This window comes from Desarmillaria tabescens (genome assembly GCF_030435595.1).
Source record: "Desarmillaria tabescens strain CCBAS 213 chromosome Unknown EV420scaffold_208, whole genome shotgun sequence".
Lineage (NCBI taxonomy): Eukaryota > Fungi > Basidiomycota > Agaricomycetes > Agaricales > Physalacriaceae > Desarmillaria > Desarmillaria tabescens.
In genome coordinates, this window is record NW_026848507.1 from 32,781 (window position 1) to 53,230 (window position 20,450).

Genomic DNA, 20,450 nt, shown 5'->3' on the forward strand with positions numbered 1-20,450 from the left:
ACACGCCTTGAAGTTCAAGAACTCCCAATGCTACGTAGGCTTCGGGAGACGTCAATTTGAGAGGAGAAATCATAGTAACTGACTTCATCCGAGGTAAATGCTCTTATGTTCTTTCAACTGCTTTCTGACTCACGTTCGGACCTTGTTCTAACGGCCCCAGGATAGTTCTTGTCACTGGAACCGAAGTCGCGCACATGCGAGTATAAAATCTTAGCCGCAGTCATGTTGACTGATGCCGGTCTAGAACCCGCCGACCATGTATAGGTTGTAATCCGGATGATTGACGTACGGGTCCTCGCGGTGGTTCCCGCTACGTCCCTCAGTTGAAGACGGGTCCCAAACAACCCTGGGGTGCCCGTCTGAGAGGAATGCGGTGGAACTTGCGGAGTGGGCGATGTCGTGTTTGAGTGGTGGGGCATCTTTGCATCGCTTATTTTACTGCTCCTGCGTCGCTTCCCCCCCCGACTGGCACACGATTGTTCAAGCCCCGGTAATAACTCCATTTCTTTTTAGCCATTCGCGCTCAAGCACGTTAAGCTTCTAGGTTGTAATTGTATTGCGAACTTGTAGTCGGGTTCCTGGCAACCTGATGCTCATGCCGTACACTCCAAATAATTAGATACAGATCCTGAGGCCAATGTACGGACTTCGTCTGTAAAGAAGCCTCCGTCATACAAGTAAATAATGTGGACCTAAGTAGATGTATTGCGTACAGCCTCGTCACTTAGAAAACCAAACACGCTCTTTCCTTCGTTCTCCAGCAACCACCGGGCCTTGGTAATTGCCCTGTCCTTCTAAATCCTTCGTAATATGCTCGATGAGATCATTGTATGTCAATTCATTCGTCCAGTTGGATATGAGAGTACGAATGAGTGCTCGTGTAAAGCACCCATTGTAGCCTTCTCCATCGGGCCCGGAAGTCTCCTTCGCCTTCTCATACTCGGCACAGGCAGCAACGACGACATGAGATTTCATGTCAAAGAACCAGTTGCCATCCGAAACCGATACATAGCTAGGAAAACGTCTCATGCTCTCATCCGCGGCCTTCAGTGCTTTCTCAAGTAAACTGCGTTTTAATTCAGGGGCCGCGCGCACTCCTTCCTCCGCATCCCTTGTTGCGCCAGCCGAGTAGCAGCAATCAAGAATGACGGTAATGTTAGGACCCTTCGCCTGGGATATCTGAGTGAGGATGCTGTTGAACTCTCGGTCGCTGATGTCGGGAATCGTAGGGCCACTGTCGGCGGCGTCGTTGCGGTCAACAGGGCAAATAGCTTCAATGCCACAGAGTTCGCCCTTGCAAGAGGGCGAATCACGACGATGTGCGCATTGGTAGCTCGCGCCATGTCCGGCGAAGTAGATGATGATGTTTTCACCTTCGTTTATATTGGCGTTGTCGATGAGGCTGTGGAGCTTTCGAATAATGTTGTCGCGGGAAGGGGGAAGGGTTTTGCCTGTTAAATTGGGGTCATCCGAACTAAGCAGGCTCTCTATACGACCCTTCGGTACACCCAGATGTTCGTGCAGGAACATTTCCATTAAAATGGCATCCGATACGCAGCCTTTTAATGAAGAATTTGGATACGCGTCGATGCCAATGAGAACAGCCCAGAATCGCGAGGCATCAACGAGGTGACGCTGGCTCTGACATGCTTCAGATTAGTATCAAGGCTCTGTATTATAATAAATTTAGACAATTACAGGCTTCTGGGTTTGGAGGAGGGAGTAGATATCCTCAGGCCTGTTCAAGGTAGAGGTCACAGTGAAGGGACGTGCTGTATGGGACGAATGGCCGGAAGCATCGACCTTGTCGAGAATGAAGATGAGAATCCAACATCATCCAGACAAGCGGGAAACATACAGAAGTTGAACTAACGTCAGTTGAAGGAGCAGATGCCATGAATCGCGGTGGGAAAGCAGCTCGGGGCATGTCCGGATGAATCACGGCTGATCCTTCTGAAGCGGGTGCACAACAGTGTGAGTGAAGCAGCCTGAATACCCACCATAGACCACGCCCACCTTCATCCTCGAGGTTTTGGGGAGGTCCCGTGTTCCGATATCCGCTTCCGAACATGTGGCGGTAGCAAGACGTCAAGGAGTGAACAAGTCGGCCTCCAGTCCTGCCCAGCACCGTCTCCCTTGCCTTCATCTCTCTGGGCTGGTCGAATGTTTCAGGCGTATCTTGTTTCATGTCTCCATTGTGAACCTAAAATATCGACATCAGAACGGTATTTCCACAATATTTCCATGGTCAGGAAATTTACAACGAGAGGAGCAAAGACAGGCAATAATACTAACCGAGGTGGACGCGGCCCTCAGGGAAGATGGGGGGTTTGACAAATGTGTAGCGTTAAAACCCATATTTTCAGGGCTTGTTCCCCAACACCGAGCTTATAAGTTATCCGTGGAAATGTGCAGCTCTAACGTGAGTATTAACTTGATTTTGGTTCGTGAAAGAGGGAGATCAGGTCGAAAGTGAGAGGCGCCGTAAAACGTTACCATTTCTCATGTTATATAGTTTTGAAACACCAGTCAATTGCCGCATGGAAGGCCAAAACGTGTCCTTCGCAGTGATGCTTGATCCGATGCGATACACTTGAAACTAGAGCGAATTGCCGATCATCGTGGTCTAGGTTGCATTCATATGGGCGTATGTATGGGTGTAATAGTATGGGCATAATGATGTCCGAAAAATAGCAAGGTCAGAATTTGTTATTTCGAGTACAACTTTACGGAATGGACTCACGACTTTAAACAAGTTTGACTAGGTTTGAGATGTGGAGTAAATATGAGCACAAGATGAGTTTATGATTACTGATCATTACACAAGTAAAGAGTAACTGTTCAGGGGATGCACGAGTTAAGTAGAATAAAAGTAGTGATGTTTGAGTGATCTCGCCCAGCTTCGCGCCAGTTAGGCGTGCTCCCAGGCGATTTTCGGCATTACCCTACACCTGCCACCATATCGGGTATGCCGTCTTTCAGCAATTCATCACCTACATGTAAGTAATTGAGAATTTTTTCATGTCACGTTCCTGGCCTTTTTTTTTTTAGGGGGGAGTTCAAGTTGATGAGCATTTTATTAACCGCCACAAGTAAACTAAGTATCTACTAGGACACGGTGGAGGTACAGGACATCAGGCTTCCTCCACTCTTGCTCCGGTCCCACCGGTCCTTCTTCTGATGTTCCGTGGTGATTTAGTGTGTGATGTGGAGTAGAGTAACGGATATGTTTTTGCGTTCCGTGACGGGCTAATTCAATTGCTTCTGCGGTTGACCAAGGCCGTCGGGTGTTTTGCGAGCGTGTCTTGTGTATGAGTCGTGCTGGTTGTCACTTGTGCTCCTGTGGTGTGGTGGGTATGCAGCACCTATCCATGCTCGTCTTCTGTGTCGTCTTCTTATTCTTCCCCATCGCTCTTCTTCCTTCGGTTCTGGGGCACGCCTCTCGCCTCGAGATTCTCCTGACAGGGTGAATGCTCCCGTGTTCTCTATGAATTCGATCAGAGCTTGATCAGAGCTGTTATCCCTTCCTTGGTGCCAAGGATGTCTGGTAGATATGAATCTTTACCACCTCTCGGAGTATCCCCCATTGCTCTTCATAAGGAGGGTATTCGCGTATAATGTGTTCCCGTGTCTGGAATGGCTCGCACAAGGACAGTCAACATCCTTGCTTGGGTATAAAACTGTACATAGTACTCGCCGATGTATCCATGACCGACCGGTTCTGTATTGGAGGACTCGACGTTCCTGACCCCTTTCCGGCTGATTTCTTGTCCCTCTCTGCCAGTCCCTGCAGCGGTGTATTGACATGAAAAATAGTCACAGTGACAGCCGAAATGATTCGACTGTAGGAACGGCACCCTTCGGTTGTGTCCTAATTTTTGGACTCTCTCACATGTTCTTTGCGAAACGTCAAGCTCGTTGTTGGGTCATGTCACACGGTTGTTGAGGTGTACTACTAGTACGTAGGTATACTAGCCACATGTCTGTAGGTACGGCACGATGCGTCACTACAGTTGACATCTTTGTATCTAAATAAATGATGATGATGAGGCCCCAGGCTAACTATTCTGCCCTGCAGTCCGGAATATGTACTTGAGCAATAAGGAAGTAATCTGTTCTGTGTTTAAGGTTCCCCAATCTATATTCCAGATTTTAGCCGCGCCTCCTGCTTGAACCAAGTGCTGTACCCGATTTCGCTGAATTCCTACAGCCCACACTTCTCGCTTGAAGGGCTCTCAAATCAGACTTAAAAAGGAAGAACCAATGAAAAGCGCGAAGTAGTAGCCAATGAGAATGGGTACGGAAGCATGTTCCGACTTCCGCATGTTAGATGAATGGGTTACAAAACGGAGCATTGCTCCCTCAAAAAGCACCGCACATCTACCGACATTCCCGTCAACCTGACCGTATTTTTTTCAGAGTATCCGAATGCCCACTATGACAAACCTTCTCCGGCTATTTCGTGACATACTTTCTAAACCTCGCGATAATAATGACAGGGACACAGCTCTCCATGATAACCTCTCAAAGGTAGAGAATTCTAGTCAGGATCGGACGTTCACACATGGCTATGCTCGCGCCTCGGTAAGCATCGATTTGTGGATACTCCAGCATCGACTCTACAATTTGTGTTAGTATTTTGACAAAAGACTCGAAGAATTGCGGGAAGAGATCAATCGTTTGAAAAAAATTGAAAAGGAGCTGGCAAGCGAATATGGGATGAGTAGCGACCCCAATCGATCCTGTGGAGGTTAGAGAACGGGCAAGAAGAGAAGGCGAAAGGCGGTGACACCAACTCATGTTCGGATTTCGACGCGCTCCACAACCTCTATCATTCTCGTAAAGAATACGCTGAGAGGATGCCGAGGCCTCCTAAATTGCATGCTCCTTTGCTCCCAATTGTGAGCGTGTACCTCTAGAAAAATACTCTAAAAATTTGACGAGAAGCCCTTTAGCAAAGTCTTCACGTTGATGCCTCCCGATTCTGGGCTGTTATAATTGGCATCGACGGGTATCCATCTCATAATAAATTACTAGGCTGCGTGTCAGACGCTATCAAAATGGGGACGTTCTTGTATGAAGATTTGGGTGTCCCAAAAAGACCGAATCGAGTGCCTTATCGATGGCACGCACACACTAGAATTCTGTAGCAAAACCTACCATCCATCTCGTGCCAAACATTCTCATGACACTGTTTGGTCTCATCGACAACCCCGAGATACAGAAAGATGAAAATATAATCATCTACTTCGCTGGCCACGGCGCAGCTTATCGTGCTGAAGGGATCAATGGTGTATAGGCTATCGAGGCCCTCTGTCCTATTGACCGTGGTTCCCGTGACGCAGACGGTATGCTGATCGCCGACATCAGCGATCGCCAGATCAACACCATCCTCACCCAGATATCCCATGCCAAAGGACGTAGAATTACCCTCATCCTGGATTGTTGCCATGCAGGCAGCGTCACCAGAGCTCCCCCAGGTGGAAGAGTACGCGCTTCCAGGCCTCTTCAGGACAGTGACGTGTCGCTGCAAGACATGCTTGTTGCTGCAGATGCGGAATTGATGTCGAAACACTTCCCTGGTTACCGATCTATCTTGTCGAAGGAATGGTTCCCAGATATGGATTCCCATGTAGCTCTGGCTGCCTGTGAGGCATTCCAGATAGCAATAGAGGTAAAGGGGCAGGGGAAGGAAACTGGTGGCTATTTCACGACGCATCTTCTCGCTGCTTTGAGATCCGGCTGTTTGACAAGGGAGACGACCTATCGCGGCCTACTCGAATTCATTCCCGTCTCTGACAGGCAGACACCGGTTGTTGCTGGGACACAAATGGATGCACTTCTCTGGTTTCAGTAGTGATGGAGACGTTGTTTTGCTAAGTGCTATGTAATACCCAACTGTACTATTTCACTTTGAATTTTTCGAATAGGACCGAATGGTGGTGGTGGCATTACCGGCGCCAGGTCCCAATAAGGAACGGCCGGGTCCACAGCCCTGACATGGCGAACCATGCGCTGTGGCTGCGAAGGCTCATACCGTTGTAATCACACTGTTGAGTGCGTCTCGTGGAGTAGAGACTCTTCGCAGGGTACACAATTGAATGAAAAGTGATGAAGATGAGACAGAACATAGATAACAAAGCACGATCGAGCACGGAGAACCAGTTAGCATTGGCGTATACGTCGAAAATTCGGTGCAGTGTATGCCTTTAAGAATCACTGCTGTCCAAAAGGAGGAGCGTTATGAAATGGCTCATCAGACATGTGCGTCAGTAATGACGGTGAAAGAACATGTGAACAAATGTGAAATACGTAACGGGAAAGTGAGACGTGGTGCATGGACCATGGGGTGTATGGAAAGTTACAAGTCAGCAGCAATGAGAAGATATCGAGTGCAATGGGAGCATACAAATCATCCACCAAGAAATGAAGAACTACAGACTGTAGGAACGGAATGCAAGCATCAGGTGAGCATAACAAACGAGGTCCGCTATAGCGTGCCTGCAGCGATGCTCGAGCCTTAGCCCATAAAGTGATGAAACGGGAACCAAGAACAACGAAGCAGGCAAGCTCCTTCGAAAAAGAGACTGCCTGCGAACGAAACACCGAGTACCACTAGACTGGTGAGATCCTTCGCAAAGGAGACCACCAGCAGACATAACAACCAAGTACCACTGCACAGGTGAGATCCTTCGCAAAGGACACCACCTGTGGACGTAACAACCGAGTACCACTGCACAGGTAAGGTCCTTCGCAAAGGACAACACCAGTGGACATAACAATCGAGGCCGTCAAACATAACTTCCGAATTCTGGTTGGAAGGAGAAGAGGGCCAGCGCAGATGAGTGGTCGAGGTGGACCAAGTTGATGCTTGGTCGAATGGTCGTTGGTCACAGGTGTTACCGAATAATCGAATGCGAGGTTAGCGACTGAGACATGAATAATATTGAATATCCTTCTTAATCCAGTTATTAGCGAAAGACATAGATAGATGAACGTGCATGATTACATCAACAACCAGTGGTCCCAGGCTTCCAAGGTCGTGATGCAGTTACATCCTCGGGCGATGGTGGCGAACAGCTGTTGTGGGCCCAAGGCAGATCATAGGGAGGCCGGAAGGAGTAGCCATAATTTGACATTTTTGCTGGCACTAGTGGTCGATATCTTGCGGTTGTTGCCGCATGTCGAGAATATCTGGCCAGTCAGGTAACCGTAGGTTAAAGTGAAACAAAACAAAGATGAACTGATATATACACACCTAGTAAGCCTTGTGACCGCATTGGCTATCACGTTAAACTCTTCCAAAGTATTACTAGGGATCCTATTGGGCGCAGGTATTATTATAGATGAGCAACATGAAGGAGGCCAGTGGATTATCGGTTGCGCAGCCACTGACGCTCAAAAGGCGAACGTCCAATATTCTGAGGACATCAACAAGGAAGAGACCATTGTCGCAGGATAGATAAATGAAAGAGAAGAGGAGCGAAAGCTCCAGGAAGTAGCCCTGCGCATTTGCTGATGACTGACAAAGCGGAAGGAGGGACCCATTTGGATCCACAAATAGATCAACAAAGCCACGTGGCCACGCTGCCTCTTCGCTTTTCTTCTTTCACCATCACGACTCGTTCCAGTTCTGTCTGTGGACGAGAATCATTCTCGTTGCTCATACATCGTCTTTACTGGCTGGGTAACGATACATACCTGGCCCTTTTTTGGTACCCTGGCCTATCCTCGATAATAGCCAGCGGCACTTCAATTTCAGAAGCTAGCGCCATTTTTCGCCTTTTGGCTGTCGACCCTTCACGGTTCTAGCAGACCGCATATCGTCGGAGAGAAACTCGCTGGCCGCCCCTTCGTTGCTTACTCAGTCAGTGTCTGTATATCGCTCAGTCATCCTTTGCCTTATCAACATGAATTTTACAGCAATCACTTTGGACGATGAAAAGAATCTGTTTGGTATTGAAGGGATGGAAGAGAGATTTCTGGATGCAACGAAGAAACCATATGACTCGTGCGTCCTTTCCACTCGGTCTCTCGACCTCGTCCTCATTAATTTTACAGTTCCGGTATCTGGCTCAATTCCCCAGAAATGCCGCCGCACCCCAGGAAACCCTATTTCCATGTCGTTCGATGCAAGACCAAAATTATCCATAGCGTCGGGGCACCCGACGATAGTTCATTAACCCTCTCGACGCTCGGTCTCACTCAAATGCTCGACGGTCGCTCGTTTCGTAGCCGCAAGATCCCATTTATATCTGTATCCATCCTGCGGTGACTATGAGAGCCTGTATAGTGATATCAGCATACACCAGCGAGCACGACGTACTGGAAGGATGTCACTACTGGAGGGCCAGGCGTGTTTCTTGTAACACTCTGCAAGAAAGCAGATCCTAGATGGGAAGAACAAGGGTTGAAGGTGGCTATATGCCTGACCCTTAAAATATTAGATGACGAAGAGATGCGCGATGCACCCGATGGCATGAAGCTCGTTGTGAGTATAATTTTATCCTTCCTTTTCATCGTGTTCATTAGTTCCTAGCTCCCGCGCCCACGCCCGACATTTATCTCGTTAGAAAGAATCACAACTGGATAGCGAGTAACCTTCGAAACCCAACTCCCAACTCAAGTCACTTTTTGTGACCTCGTCCAATATTCAACCGCCATCAGCCATTGACGATTTTTTTTGGCTCCGGCCATCATTTCGTTCTCTGCGGTATCAGATGCCATATAGCTTAGTGCAGGACCGGGATATTCCGTAGGGTTGGTTAGCAAGCGATCATCCCGCAGCACTCGTTTTCACCCAGACCCCAGTGCTGGCCGACTCCGACTTCACACTATCATGGCTCTGCTTGTATCGTGCCATGGCAGATATCTTGTGCCATCATAGGACGACACTTCTCAAGATGACGAGACATCTTTTCGTTGCTATAATCTAAGCGTGCACTGTATGAAGCTTCATGCTTTGGATGAGGAGAAGCGCGGCCTGGAGACAGGAAAGGGTTGCCGTATACATGTTTGTGTACCATCGTAGACGATAAGAAAGAAGGCAATAACGCAGTATGAACCTCGCTGTAAGTAAAAGTTTGTCCCATTTATGTTCGCCGTGTTCATTCGTTCCCTAGCATCATGCACATCGGTCACCTCACGAAAGTCACTACAAGTTGACGGGTAACTTTCCGAGACCAGTTTGCATGGTGCTTGAATTCCAGGATATCAGTTCCTGCTTCCTCCATCTGCCCCCTACTCGCCAATATTCTCCGTTTTCCTTCCCACGGCAACTATCTAGGATCTAGGGGCAAATATATGAACGTCTTGGGGCATGAGAGGTAACAATACCGCGCAGGATCGCGACCATCTGGAGGCGTAGATTCGACAGGAGAGAGATTGCCGTGAGAGGAGTGGCCTTAGACTCCTTCACGTGAGGTAACCTTTCGAACGCACCTCCTGATTCATGGTCTGATGTTGTTCCAGTAATTCCACTGAAATCTGGTTCTTTTCTTCGACATCCTTTCAGGCTTCGATGAGAGTGATCTGTAAGTAATACGTACGATCACTTTACTGTCTTCGGGAGCCCTTAAAGCTATTTTGGACAGGCTACCGACGTGAAACAAAGGATTTTCTACTACCCATGGCTATTGCGATGATCCGCCCTTTGCTCCCAATAGCTACCATATGGCAATGTCCAAGTGATATCTTAATTCCCAGTCCACACTTTAGCGAGTCTAATTCAGTCGCTAGCATTCGGAGCCCAGAAAATCGACATGAAAAGGAAGCTCCTGTCGGGTGTCTGGAAAGGAATTACGTGAAAGACAGACTGTAAGACGGACTGCTGTCGGTAATGGGTAATACGCCTTCCATCTGTTGATAGTGGCGGGCTCATGTATCGTCCAAAGATCCGCCGGTACAGCGTCAGCATCTACGGCGCGTGACAGTTTCATACACGTGAAATGTGACATGTCGCGAATGTTTATTTCTTAAAATTCTTTGAGCGGTTTGCCGTCCGTGCAGGCAGCAACAGGACTTGCTATTACTCATTAGGGATACAGAAGGTCGGGTTACTGGGTTCGTCATGATTCGTCTACTGACCGGTCAGCTGGCGTAACCCTATTGACATACAGACCGTCGACGGTCTCAGGCTAGATGTTGATCTGGAAAATTGCAAGGAAAACACCAGCACGAGCAAATAAGAAAATATATAATGTGGAGAAACCGTATGACGGTCAGACAAAATATATTTTTACAGACTCGAACACACCCTGAAGTTTAGTTTAGATCACTGATACGAAGGCGCACATCTTTCTTGATATCTTCTAACAACGGCGCTAGGCAGAGACCGAATAAGGTCAATATGCGTCGACTCATTCGTCCAGTTGTTCATACGGCCGCCTATGACAAGTGTCAAGGCTTAGAACTTAGCTCCAGACTGTTAGTAGTCGATTTTCTCAAAAGTGTTTACGGCTCTTGAGGTTTATGTGCATATATATTCACTTGTACTAAGCAGCTGAGAAAAAAATTTGACCGTCAGCGCCCAAACGAGCTACGGGGATTCAGAACCCTTGGCTAAAGTTTACGATATGGCTACCTAAAATTGTCTGACGACGCATGCAAGTACTTCCTTTAATCGTGCCTCTTCGCTATATCTTGGAAGATCATCATATTTCCACATTGCATAACAGCACAGGAACGAACACTTCATCAATGCAGAGTAGCACGATCTTTGATATAGCTGCATCTTTTTAGTACAGAGCAGGAAGCGAACTGAACGAGGCAAATAGCAAGAAACGAAAGCAAAGGACTCAGTCACCACGAAGGATAGTTTCATAGTTCGTGATACTTACTAGCCGACGTCAGCGAGCATCCCCATAGGCGGATTCGTGCTCTCGAGCGCTGGATGAAGCGAGAGCGCCCTGTAAACCAATAATTATGCTGTCTTCCGCTTCTCTTTCTGCGCCCCACCGCGCTCCCTGATTGAGCTGACTATTTCACGTATTTCGCCTACGACGTCAGCGACGTCGACGGAAATGGACATCATGGTAATTTGATGTCAAGTTCGGATTGGCGCCGTGATGCTGTAACTTGGTCCGGATGTAACATCTTCGGAGGTTGTGCCTGATCAAATAAATCGGAGGGAGGCGATAAATTGAGAGAAGAACGGTTAATCAACGCGAGTTTAGCATATGAATTCCCAAACTGTATTGTATGTCAGAGCTCGTTACAATTCAATCCGTCTCTTCCACATCTTCATCATCGCAAGGCCTGTACTTTGCAGCGGCACCCGTCTCTATGATGTCCTCCAAGATAGCCTGACCTAGCACAGTGTGCCACCGTGGATCGCTCAGAGGTACGATAGCTTCCATCTCGGGATCGTCGTAATCCACGCCAAGCTCACCCATCATCTCAAAAATGGCCCCGTTCGGGTACTGTTTGCGAATGTCACAGTCTAGAAGGTTCACTCTGAGTGATAGCCGGAAATGTTCCCTGAGGTAATAGTCGTCTGGTCCGTTTGTTATTGTGAGGTGGGATGGTAACAGCGATTGAGCGGGACCAATATTGCGAAATAATACGACACGGTGGTTATCCTAGAACTGGATGAGCGATGAGAGTATCAAGGAAAAAATCACGCACGTCAACATCGACGCTAAATGCGTTGTCCAAGAAGAACGGAACGAGATCCTTATGCAGGAAGGCCGCATTTGGTGCTGTTTCGAATTCTGCTGGTGTAGCGAATACAGCAAGAGGGTCGCTGTGATGGGTCTGCAAAGATAGGTAAGAACTAGTACGCATATTCTCCGACAGGAGCCTTACTATGCGAGTATAATATGGTGTAAAAATCCATACTAGCTCTGTGTTCGCCTCAGAGCCAGTGATAAAGCACCGCTGTCGATCTCTCTCCATGACCGCGTGCGCCACTTCCGGTATGACATCAAACTGTGTGAAGAGCCGTCAGCCAGCCGAAGACATGCAGACGCGACGAATTTTACCATCTTTTCTGGATCGCAATGGCCACCAGAAGCGGTCTGTTTCATAGTCAGGAAAGACTTAGGCCTGATGCTTGAAGCAGCTTCGGGAAGACATCGGTGTTCCCATCTGTCTAGGGAGACCATGTCAGAAACACTGTGAGATAGAGAGGCAAGACTTACCGGATAGATACCAGCCGTAATCGCCTGGAGGTAGCGGGTCCGTCGATTGCTCAGGGATAGGGGGACCACTGCGGCGTACACCGTATGCCATGATACCTATCCTGTGTACAGTGACGGGGAAAAGGCAAAAAGGCGCAGTGAACGGATCCAGGAGTGACATCCATCGATGTACGAGGGCGCTGGTGAGGGGTATGAGTCGTTGATTGAATGCTGAATAGGGGCGTTGAGTTTTTGAAAATTGTCGGGAGAAAATGAATTGATGGACCTACCTACGACTAGTACACTAGGTACTGTGTTTGAGAAAATAAACGTATCGTTGTCGTATTGCAAAGACTTGGCAGACAGATATGGGAGGTGGTCGTCATTGGTATAGGGGTGCAGACGGAAAAAGTTTTTCAGTCGCGTGACGGCGCGTGAGTCGGGTCCCATCGTCAACAAAAACAAGATACAGAAATGTTTAGCGAAGACAAATCTTTAGACACGAGAAAAACATACCTGAATTTGCTGATAATGACTCCCAAGGTCATGCTCGCCGGCGGGTCGACGATGCACACTGTTATGAATTTATCAAGCCATGACAGGCGATTACTTAGGCTATAGCGCGGTGAGTTGAAGTATTCAAAGCCCACATTCATTCTGGAGCATGCTGTCGATATGCTGTGCCTTGTGCTACTCGTCGTAGATATCTGGCTAACTTTTAGTGAAAAAGTGAAATGAAGACAGTCTTAATACACCTAGGCCTTGCAATAATTTTGGTAAATGTAAATCTGTCATTCTCGCCTTTGTAACAGAATTCGTTGCCTGCTGGTCTCATTGTTGGAGAAGTAGGCCAGGATTATCGGACCTCAACAGCGGTAGCCGATTCAAAAGCGACGTCCTCCGTTCGGGGATATCCATAAGAGTATCATTGCAAGCAGACAGAGGAGCAAAGAAGAAAACGAGGGCCCCGGAAGAAGCTCTATTTGTTTGCCGGTGATTGTCAAAATGGAAGAAGGGACCCATGTGGATCCATAGCTCGAACCAATCATGCCACGTGACTACGTTCCACTGAGTCTTCTCAATGTTTGAATTTCTTTCCTCACTCTATCATGCACGACTTTCCCCTGCACCGTCTGTCGCTGAGAAACCAATTTCGTCGCTCACACGTCGTGTCGACTTCACAGATAACAATACGTTCGCACCTGGTTTTTTGGTACCTCGGCCTATCCTCGACCGACAATAGCTAGGCACTTCAACTTCATGGGCTAGCACTATTTTTCCCATTTTCGCTACCAGCCTTCCCCGGGTCTCGAAGGAGGGATACAATTAACAATAAACGGATTCAGGCCGGTTGCCTACAGACTGCCGCCTCGTTCGGCCGCGTCTTCGTCCCTCGTTATCGTTTCCTGATCGATACCTTCATGACGAGACGGCCGAGCAGAAATCAGGGCTAGCATTGAAGGTGTAAGAGAGATTGCTGTATGGGAACGATGTGTATACTCAAGGGGGAAGAAAAGCTCAGATTCCTCGTGCGTGCTTGTCGTTCCGTTTTTCGTTGTGTCGTGTTCATTGACTTTGCAGCTTATAATATACATCCATTCCAGAAATCCGATGTGACGGAGCCCGGTGTACTACTATTGACGATGACGAAACAATATCCCTCTCGATTCTCCCTCTCACCGGACGTATCACCAGCGCACTCTCATTTCACACCATCGTGTTCCTGCCGGCAGCATCTCATGACGGGTATGTAAGGCCAATGATAGGATGCGGCGTGCCAATGGAAATAGCGACCGACGTCTTTCTGGCACATTTTAATCGTGCACTGTATGAAGCACGATACCTTGAATGAGGAGGACTGGCTGGAGACAGGAAAAAGCTTGCTTATGCATTTGATGCCATATCGGACGATGAGAAAAAGATGAGCGATGCAGGCGATCTCTCTGTGAGAATATTTCATCTTCTTCATGGTTGTCGCGTTCATTAGTTTCCTAGTACCGTGCTCAGCGTTTATCTCACCTTAAAACCACAGTCGAAGGATGCGTGTGCTCTCAAGCTCGGCGTGCGATGCGGAACATGTCACTCCCCATTTCCCTTCGTCCAGCACCTACCTGTTGATATTATTTCCACGGTGATTATCTATACTTCAAGAGCGAGCATACGAGCCGACTTTACACGCCTGAAGTTCAAGAACTCCCATGCTACGTAGGCTTCGGGAGACGTCAATTTGAGAGGAGAAATCATAGTAACTGACTCATCCGAGGTAAATGCTCTTATGTTCTTTCAACTGCTTTCTGACTCACGTTCGGACCTTGTTCTAACGGCCCCAGGATAGTTCTTGTCACTGGAACGAAGTCGCGCACATGCGAGTATAAAATCTTAGCCGCAGTCATGTTGACTGATGCCGGTCTAGAACCCGCCGACCATGTATAGGTTGTAATCCGGATGATTGACGTACGGGTCCTCGCGGTGGTTCCCGCTACGTCCCTCAGTTGAAGACGGGGTCCCAAACAACCCTGGGGTGCCCGTCTGAGAGGAATGCGGTGGAACTTGCGGAGTGGGCGATGTCGTGTTTGAGTGGTGGGGCATCTTTGCATCGCTTATTTTACTGCTCCTGCGTCGCTTCCCCCCCGACTGGCACACGATTGTTCAAGCCCCGGTAATAACTCCATTTCTTTTTAGCCATTCGCGCTCAAGCACGTTAAGCTTCTAGGTTGTAATTGTATTGCGAACTTGTAGTCGGGTTCCTGGCAACCTGATGCTCATGCCGTACACAATAATTAGATACAGATCCTGAGGCCAATGTACGGACTTCGTCTGTAAAGAAGCCTCCGTCATACAAGTAAATAATGTGGACCTAAGTAGATGTATTGCGTACAGCCTCGTCACTTAGAAAACCAAACACGCTCTTTCCTTCGTTCTCCAGCAACCACCGGGCCTTGGTAATTGCCCTGTCCTTCTAAATCCTTCGTAATATGCTCGATGAGATCATTGTATGTCAATTCATTCGTCCAGTTGGATATGAGAGTACGAATGAGTGCTCGTGTAAAGCACCCATTGTAGCCTTCTCCATCGGGCCCGGAAGTCTCCTTCGCCTTCTCATACTCGGCACAGGCAGCAACGACGACATGAGATTTCATGTCAAAGAACCAGTTGCCATCCGAAACCGATACATAGCTAGGAAAACGTCTCATGCTCTCATCCGCGGCCTTCAGTGCTTTCTCAAGTAAACTGCGTTTTAATTCAGGGGCCGCGCGCACTCCTTCCTCCGCATCCCTTGTTGCGCGCCAGCCGAGTAGCAGCAATCAAGAATGACGGTAATGTTAGGACCCTTCGCCTGGGATATCTGAGTGAGGATGCTGTTGAACTCTCGGTCGCTGATGTCGGGAATCGTAGGGCCACTGTCGGCGGCGTCGTTGCGGTCAACAGGGCAAATAGCTTCAATGCCACAGAGTTCGCCCTTGCAAGAGGGCGAATCACGACGATGTGCGCATTGGTAGCTCGCGCCATGTCCGGCGAAGTAGATGATGATGTTTTCACCTTCGTTTATATTGGCGTTGTCGATGAGGCTGTGGAGCTTTCGAATAATGTTGTCGCGGGAAGGGGGAAGGGTTTTGCCTGTTAAATTGGGGTCATCCGAACTAAGCAGGCTCTCTATACGACCCTTCGGTACACCCAGATGTTCGTGCAGGAACATTTCCATTAAAATGGCATCCGATACGCAGCCTTTTAATGAAGAATTTGGATACGCGTCGATGCCAATGAGAACAGCCCAGAATCGCGAGGCATCAACGAGGTGACGCTGGCTCTGACATGCTTCAGATTAGTATCAAGGCTCTGTATTATAATAAATTTAGACAATTACAGGCTTCTGGGTTTGGAGGAGGGAGTAGATATCCTCAGGCCTGTTCAAGGTAGAGGTCACAGTGAAGGGACGTGCTGTATGGGACGAATGGCCGGAAGCATCGACCTTGTCGAGAATGAAGATGAGAATCCAACATCATCCAGACAAGCGGGAAACATACAGAAGTTGAACTAACGTCAGTTGAAGGAGCAGATGCCATGAATCGCGGTGGGAAAGCAGCTCGGGGCATGTCCGGATGAATCACGGCTGATCCTTCTGAAGCGGGTGCACAACAGTGTGAGTGAAGCAGCCTGAATACCCACCATAGACCACGCCCACCTTCATCCTCGAGGTTTTGGGGAGGTCCCGTGTTCCGATATCCGCTTCCGAACATGTGGCGGTAGCAAGACGTCAAGGAGTGAACAAGTCGGCCTCCAGTCCTGCCCAGCACCGTCTCCCTTGCCTTCATCTCTCTGGGCTGGTCGAATGTTTCAGGCGTATCTTGTTTCATGTCTCCATTGTGAACCTAAAATATCGACATCAGAACGGTATTTCCACAATATTTCCATGGTCAGGAAATTTACAACGAGAGGAGCAAAGACAGGCAATAATACTAACCGAGGTGGACGCGGCCCTCAGGGAAGATGGGGGGTTTGACAAATGTGTAGCGTTAAAACCCATATTTTCAGGGCTTGTTCCCCAACACCGAGCTTATAAGTTATCCGTGGAAATGTGCAGCTCTAACGTGAGTATTAACTTGATTTTGGTTCGTGAAAGAGGGAGATCAGGTCGAAAGTGAGAGGCGCCGTAAAACGTTACCATTTCTCATGTTATATAGTTTTGAAACACCAGTCAATTGCCGCATGGAAGGCCAAAACGTGTCCTTCGCAGTGATGCTTGATCCGATGCGATACACTTGAAACTAGAGCGAATTGCCGATCATCGTGGTCTAGGTTGCATTCATATGGGCGTATGTATGGGTGTAATAGTATGGGCATAATGATGTCCGAAAAATGCAAGGTCAGAATTTGTTATTTCGAGTACAACTTTACGGAATGGACTCACGACTTTAAACAAGTTTGACTAGGTTTGAGATGTGGAGTAATATATGAGCAACAAGTGTTTATGATTACTGATCATTACACAAGTAAAGAGTAACTGTTCAGGGGATGCACGAGTTAAGTAGAATAAAAGTAGTGATGTTTGAGTGATCTCGCCCAGCTTCGCGCCAGTTAGGCGTGCTCCCAGGCGATTTTCGGCATTACCCTACACCTGCCACCATATCGGGTATGCCGTCTTTCAGCAATTCATCACCTACATGTAAGTAATTGAGAAATTTTTTCATGTCACGTTCCTGGCCTTTTTTTTTTTAGGGGGGAGTTCAAGTTGATGAGCATTTTATTAACCGCCACAAGTAAACTAAGTATCTACTAGGACACGGTGGAGGTACAGGACATCAGGCTTCCTCCACTCTTGCTCCGGTCCCACCGGTCCTTCTTCTGATGTTCCGTGGTGATTTAGTGTGTGATGTGGAGTAGAGTAACGGATATGTTTTTGCGTTCCGTGACGGGCTAATTCAATTGTCTGCGGTTGACCAAGGCCGTCGGGTGTTTTGCGAGCGTGTCTTGTGTATGAGTCGTGCTGGTTGTCACTTGTGCTCCTGTGGTGTGGTGGGTATGCAGCACCTATCCATGCTCGTCTTCTGTGTCGTCTTCTTATTCTTCCCATCGCTCTTCTTCCTTCGGTTCTGGGGCACGCCTCTCGCCTCGAGATTCTCCTGACAGGGTGAATGCTCCCGTGTTCTCTATGAATTCGATCAGAGCTTGATCAGAGCTGTTATCCCTTCCTTGGTGCCAAGGATGTCTGGTAGATATGAATCTTTACACCTCTCGGAGTATCCCCCGTTGCTTCATAAGGAGGGTATTCGCGTATAATGTGTTCCCGTGTCTGGAATGGCTCACACAGGACAGTCAACATCCTTGCTTGGTATAAATTGTACATAGTACTCGCCGATGTATCCATGACCGACCGGTTCTGTATTGGAGAACTCGACGTTCCTGGCCCTTTCCGGCTGATATTCTTGTCCCTCTCTGCCAGTCCCTGCAGCGTGTATTGACATGAAAATAGTCACAGTGACAGCCGAAATGATTCGACTGTAGGAAACGGCACCCTTCGGTTGTGTCCTAATTTTGGACTCTCTCACATGTTCTTTGCGAAACGTCAAGCTCGTTGTTGGGTCATGTCACACGGTGTTGAGGTGTACTACTAGTACGTAGGTATACTAGCCACATGTCTGTAGGTACGGCACGATGCGTCACTACAGTTGACATCTTTGTATCTAAATAAATGATGATGATGAGGCCCCAGGCTAACTATTCTGCCTGCAGTCCGGAATATGTTACTTGAGCAATAAGGAAGTAATCTGTTCTGTGTTTAAGGTTCCCCAATCTATATTCCAGATTTAGCCGCGCCTCCTGCTTGAACCAAAGTGCTCTGTTACCCGATTTCGCTGAATTCCTACAGCCCACTTCTCGCTTGAAGGGCTCTCAAATCAGACTTAAAAAGGAAGAACCAATGAAAAGCGCGAAGTAGTAGCCAATGAGAATGGGTACGGAAGCATGTTCCGACTTCCGCATGTTAGATGAATGGGTTACAAAACGGAGCATTGCCCCTAAAAAGCACCGCACATCTACCGACATTCCCGTCAACCTGACCGTATTTTTTTCAGAGTATCCGAATGCCCACTATGACAAACCTTCTCCGGCTATTTCGTGACATACTTTCTAAACCTCGCGATAATAATGACAGGGACACAGCTCTCCATGATAACCTCTCAAAGGTAGAGAATTCTAGTCAGGATCGGACGTTCACACATGGCTATGCTCGCGCCTCGGTAAGCATCGATTTGTGGATACTCCAGCATCGACTCTACAATTTGTGTTAGTATTTTGACAAAGACTCGAAGAATTGCGGGAAGAGATCAATCGTTTGAAAAAAATTGAAAAGAAGCTGGCAAGCGAATATGGGATGAGTAGCGACCCCATCGATCTGTGGAGGTTAGAGAACGGGCAAGAGAGAAGGCGAAAGGCGGTGACACCAACTCATGTTCGGATTTCGACGCGCTCCACAACCTCTATCATTCTCGTAAAGAATACGCTGAGAGATGCCGAGGCCTCCTAAATTGCATGCTCCTTTGCTCCCAATTGTGAGCGTGTACCTCTAGAAAAATACTCTAAAAATTTGACGAGAAGCCCTTTAGCAAAGTCTTCACGTTGATGCCTCCCGATTCTGGGCTGTTATAATTGGCATCGACGGGTATCCATCTCATAATAAATTACTAGGCTGCGTGTCAGACGCTATCAAAATGGGGACGTTCTTGTATGAAGATTTGGGGTGTCCCAAAAGACCGAATCGAGTGCCTTATCGATGGCACGCACACACTAGAATTCTGTAGCAAAAACCTACCATCCATCTCGTGCCAACATTCTCATGACACTGTTTGGTCTCATCGACAACCCCGAGATACAGAAAGATGAAAATATAATCATCTACTTCGCTGGCCACGGCGCAGCTTATCGTGCTGAAGGGATCGATGTGTGTAGAGGCTATCGAGGCCCTCTGCCCTATTGACCGTGGTTCCCGTGACGCAGACGGTATGCTATCGCCGACATCAGCGATCGCCAGATCAACACCATCCTCACCCAGATATCCCGTGCCAAAGGACGTAGAATTACCCTCATCCTGGATTGTTGCCATGCAGGCAGCATCACCAGAGCTCCCCCAGGTGGAAGAGTACGCGCTTCCAGGCTCTTCAGGACAGTGACGTGTCGCTGCAGACATGCTTGTTGCTGCAGATGCGGAATTGATGTCGAAACACTTCCCTGGTTACCGATCTATCTTGTCGAAGAATGGTTCCCAGATATGGATTCCCATGTAGCTCTGGCTGCCTGTGAGGCATTCCAGATAGCAATAGAGGTAAAGGGGCAGGGGAAGGAAACTGGTGGCTATTTCACGACGCATCTTCTCGCTGCTTTGAGATCCGGCTGTTTGACAAGGGAGACGACCTATCGCGGCCTACTCGAATTCATTCCCGTCTCTGACAGGCAGACACCGGTTGTTGCTGGGACACAAATGGATGCACTTCTCGTTTCAGTAGTGATGGAGACGTTGTTTTGCTAAGTGCTATGTAATACCCAACTGTACTTTCACTTTGAATTTTCGAATAGGACCGAATGGTGTGGTGGCATTACCGGCGCCAGGTCCCAATAAGGAACGGCCGGGTCCACAGCCCTGAACATGGCGAACCTGCGCTGTGGCTGCGAAGGCTCATACCGTTTGTAATCACACTGTTGAGTGCGTCTCGTGGAGTAGAGACTCTTCGCGCAGGGTACACAATTGAATGAAAAGTGATGAAAGATAGAAAGAACATAGATAACAAAGCACGATCGAGCACGGAGAACCAGTTAGCATGGGCGTATACGTCGAAA

The 20,450-nt window shown here is 48.2% G+C and overlaps 7 protein-coding genes across 7 annotated transcripts; 2 read left to right on the plus strand and 5 right to left on the minus strand.

The window, feature by feature from the left end:
• Nucleotides 1-244: 244 nt before the first annotated feature.
• Nucleotides 245-2,648, minus strand: EV420DRAFT_1344468 (caspase domain-containing protein). The gene is made up of 4 exons (XM_060468956.1): nt 2,296-2,648; nt 1,859-2,203; nt 1,699-1,803; nt 245-1,641 (listed from the first exon to the last, which is right to left on the minus strand). Exons 1-4 carry the CDS (start codon nt 2,356-2,358, stop codon nt 721-723), a joined length of 1,434 nt encoding a protein of 477 aa, XP_060321568.1. The 5' UTR covers nt 2,359-2,648; the 3' UTR covers nt 245-720.
• Nucleotides 2,649-4,319: 1,671 nt separating this feature from the next.
• On the plus strand, nt 4,320-5,936 carry EV420DRAFT_1598753 (uncharacterized protein). Its single transcript, XM_060474995.1, has 5 exons — nt 4,320-4,584; nt 4,636-4,723; nt 5,102-5,193; nt 5,219-5,291; nt 5,346-5,936. Exons 1-5 carry the CDS (start codon nt 4,429-4,431, stop codon nt 5,855-5,857), a joined length of 921 nt encoding a protein of 306 aa, XP_060321569.1. The 5' UTR covers nt 4,320-4,428; the 3' UTR covers nt 5,858-5,936.
• Nucleotides 5,937-6,365: 429 nt separating this feature from the next.
• EV420DRAFT_1598757 (uncharacterized protein) lies at nt 6,366-6,631 on the minus strand (the record flags this gene model as incomplete). The annotated part of the gene is made up of 2 exons (XM_060474996.1): nt 6,366-6,490; nt 6,543-6,631. Coding segments are annotated over 2 exons (214 nt in total), but the record flags the coding sequence as incomplete, so codon positions are not given.
• Nucleotides 6,632-11,219: 4,588 nt separating this feature from the next.
• On the minus strand, nt 11,220-12,569 carry EV420DRAFT_1654379 (uncharacterized protein; the record flags this gene model as incomplete). The annotated part of the gene is made up of 6 exons (XM_060478812.1): nt 11,220-11,579; nt 11,626-11,754; nt 11,806-11,928; nt 11,982-12,091; nt 12,141-12,350; nt 12,410-12,569. The coding sequence occupies 6 exons, from the start codon at nt 12,567-12,569 to the stop codon at nt 11,220-11,222; spliced, it is 1,092 nt and encodes a 363-aa protein (XP_060321571.1).
• A 2,325-nt stretch (nt 12,570-14,894) lies between these two features.
• Nucleotides 14,895-16,780, minus strand: EV420DRAFT_490594 (caspase domain-containing protein). Its single transcript, XM_060482356.1, has 5 exons — nt 16,582-16,780; nt 16,287-16,489; nt 16,145-16,239; nt 15,985-16,089; nt 14,895-15,927 (listed from the first exon to the last, which is right to left on the minus strand). Exons 2-5 carry the CDS (start codon nt 16,306-16,308, stop codon nt 15,358-15,360), a joined length of 792 nt encoding a protein of 263 aa, XP_060321572.1. The 5' UTR covers nt 16,309-16,489; nt 16,582-16,780; the 3' UTR covers nt 14,895-15,357.
• Nucleotides 16,781-17,678: 898 nt separating this feature from the next.
• Nucleotides 17,679-18,082, minus strand: EV420DRAFT_1488944 (uncharacterized protein; the record flags this gene model as incomplete). The annotated part of the gene is made up of 2 exons (XM_060470674.1): nt 17,679-17,826; nt 17,925-18,082. The coding sequence occupies 2 exons, from the start codon at nt 18,080-18,082 to the stop codon at nt 17,679-17,681; spliced, it is 306 nt and encodes a 101-aa protein (XP_060321573.1).
• A 511-nt stretch (nt 18,083-18,593) lies between these two features.
• On the plus strand, nt 18,594-20,109 carry EV420DRAFT_1598798 (caspase domain-containing protein; the record flags this gene model as incomplete). Its single annotated transcript, XM_060474997.1, has 9 exons — nt 18,594-18,870; nt 18,921-19,013; nt 19,135-19,168; nt 19,223-19,358; nt 19,418-19,559; nt 19,614-19,755; nt 19,779-19,782; nt 19,818-19,847; nt 19,871-20,109. Coding segments are annotated over exons 1-9 (990 nt in total), but the record flags the coding sequence as incomplete, so codon positions are not given.
• Nucleotides 20,110-20,450: the final 341 nt, after the last annotated feature.

What these genes read in the sequence shown, in the direction of transcription:
- EV420DRAFT_490594 (XM_060482356.1), bottom strand. Translation starts at nt 16,308, where the DNA reads ATGAAGGTGGGCGTGGTCTATG. An exon ending in GAAGGTGGGCGTGGTCTATG is followed by an intron (nt 16,240 to 16,286) that starts GTGGGTATTCAG and finishes CACCCGCTTCAG; the next exon opens with AAGGATCAGCCGTGATTCAT. An exon ending in CTGACGTTAGTTCAACTTCT is followed by an intron (nt 16,090 to 16,144) that starts GTATGTTTCCCG and finishes ATTCTCGACAAG; the next exon opens with GTCGATGCTTCCGGCCATTC.
- EV420DRAFT_1598753 (XM_060474995.1), top strand. Translation starts at nt 4,429, where the DNA reads ATGCCCACTATGACAAACCTTCTCCGGCTATTTCGTGACATACTTTCT. An exon ending in GGCAAGCGAATATGGGATGA is followed by an intron (nt 4,724 to 5,101) that starts GTAGCGACCCCA and finishes TGTCCCAAAAAG; the next exon opens with ACCGAATCGAGTGCCTTATC. An exon ending in TCGTGCTGAAGGGATCAATG is followed by an intron (nt 5,292 to 5,345) that starts GTGTATAGGCTA and finishes CCCGTGACGCAG; the next exon opens with ACGGTATGCTGATCGCCGAC.
- EV420DRAFT_1344468 (XM_060468956.1), bottom strand. Translation starts at nt 2,358, where the DNA reads ATGGGTTTTAACGCTACACATTTGTCAAACCCCCCATCTTCCCTGAGG. An exon ending in CTGACGTTAGTTCAACTTCT is followed by an intron (nt 1,804 to 1,858) that starts GTATGTTTCCCG and finishes ATTCTCGACAAG; the next exon opens with GTCGATGCTTCCGGCCATTC. An exon ending in TCCTCCAAACCCAGAAGCCT is followed by an intron (nt 1,642 to 1,698) that starts GTAATTGTCTAA and finishes GAAGCATGTCAG; the next exon opens with AGCCAGCGTCACCTCGTTGA.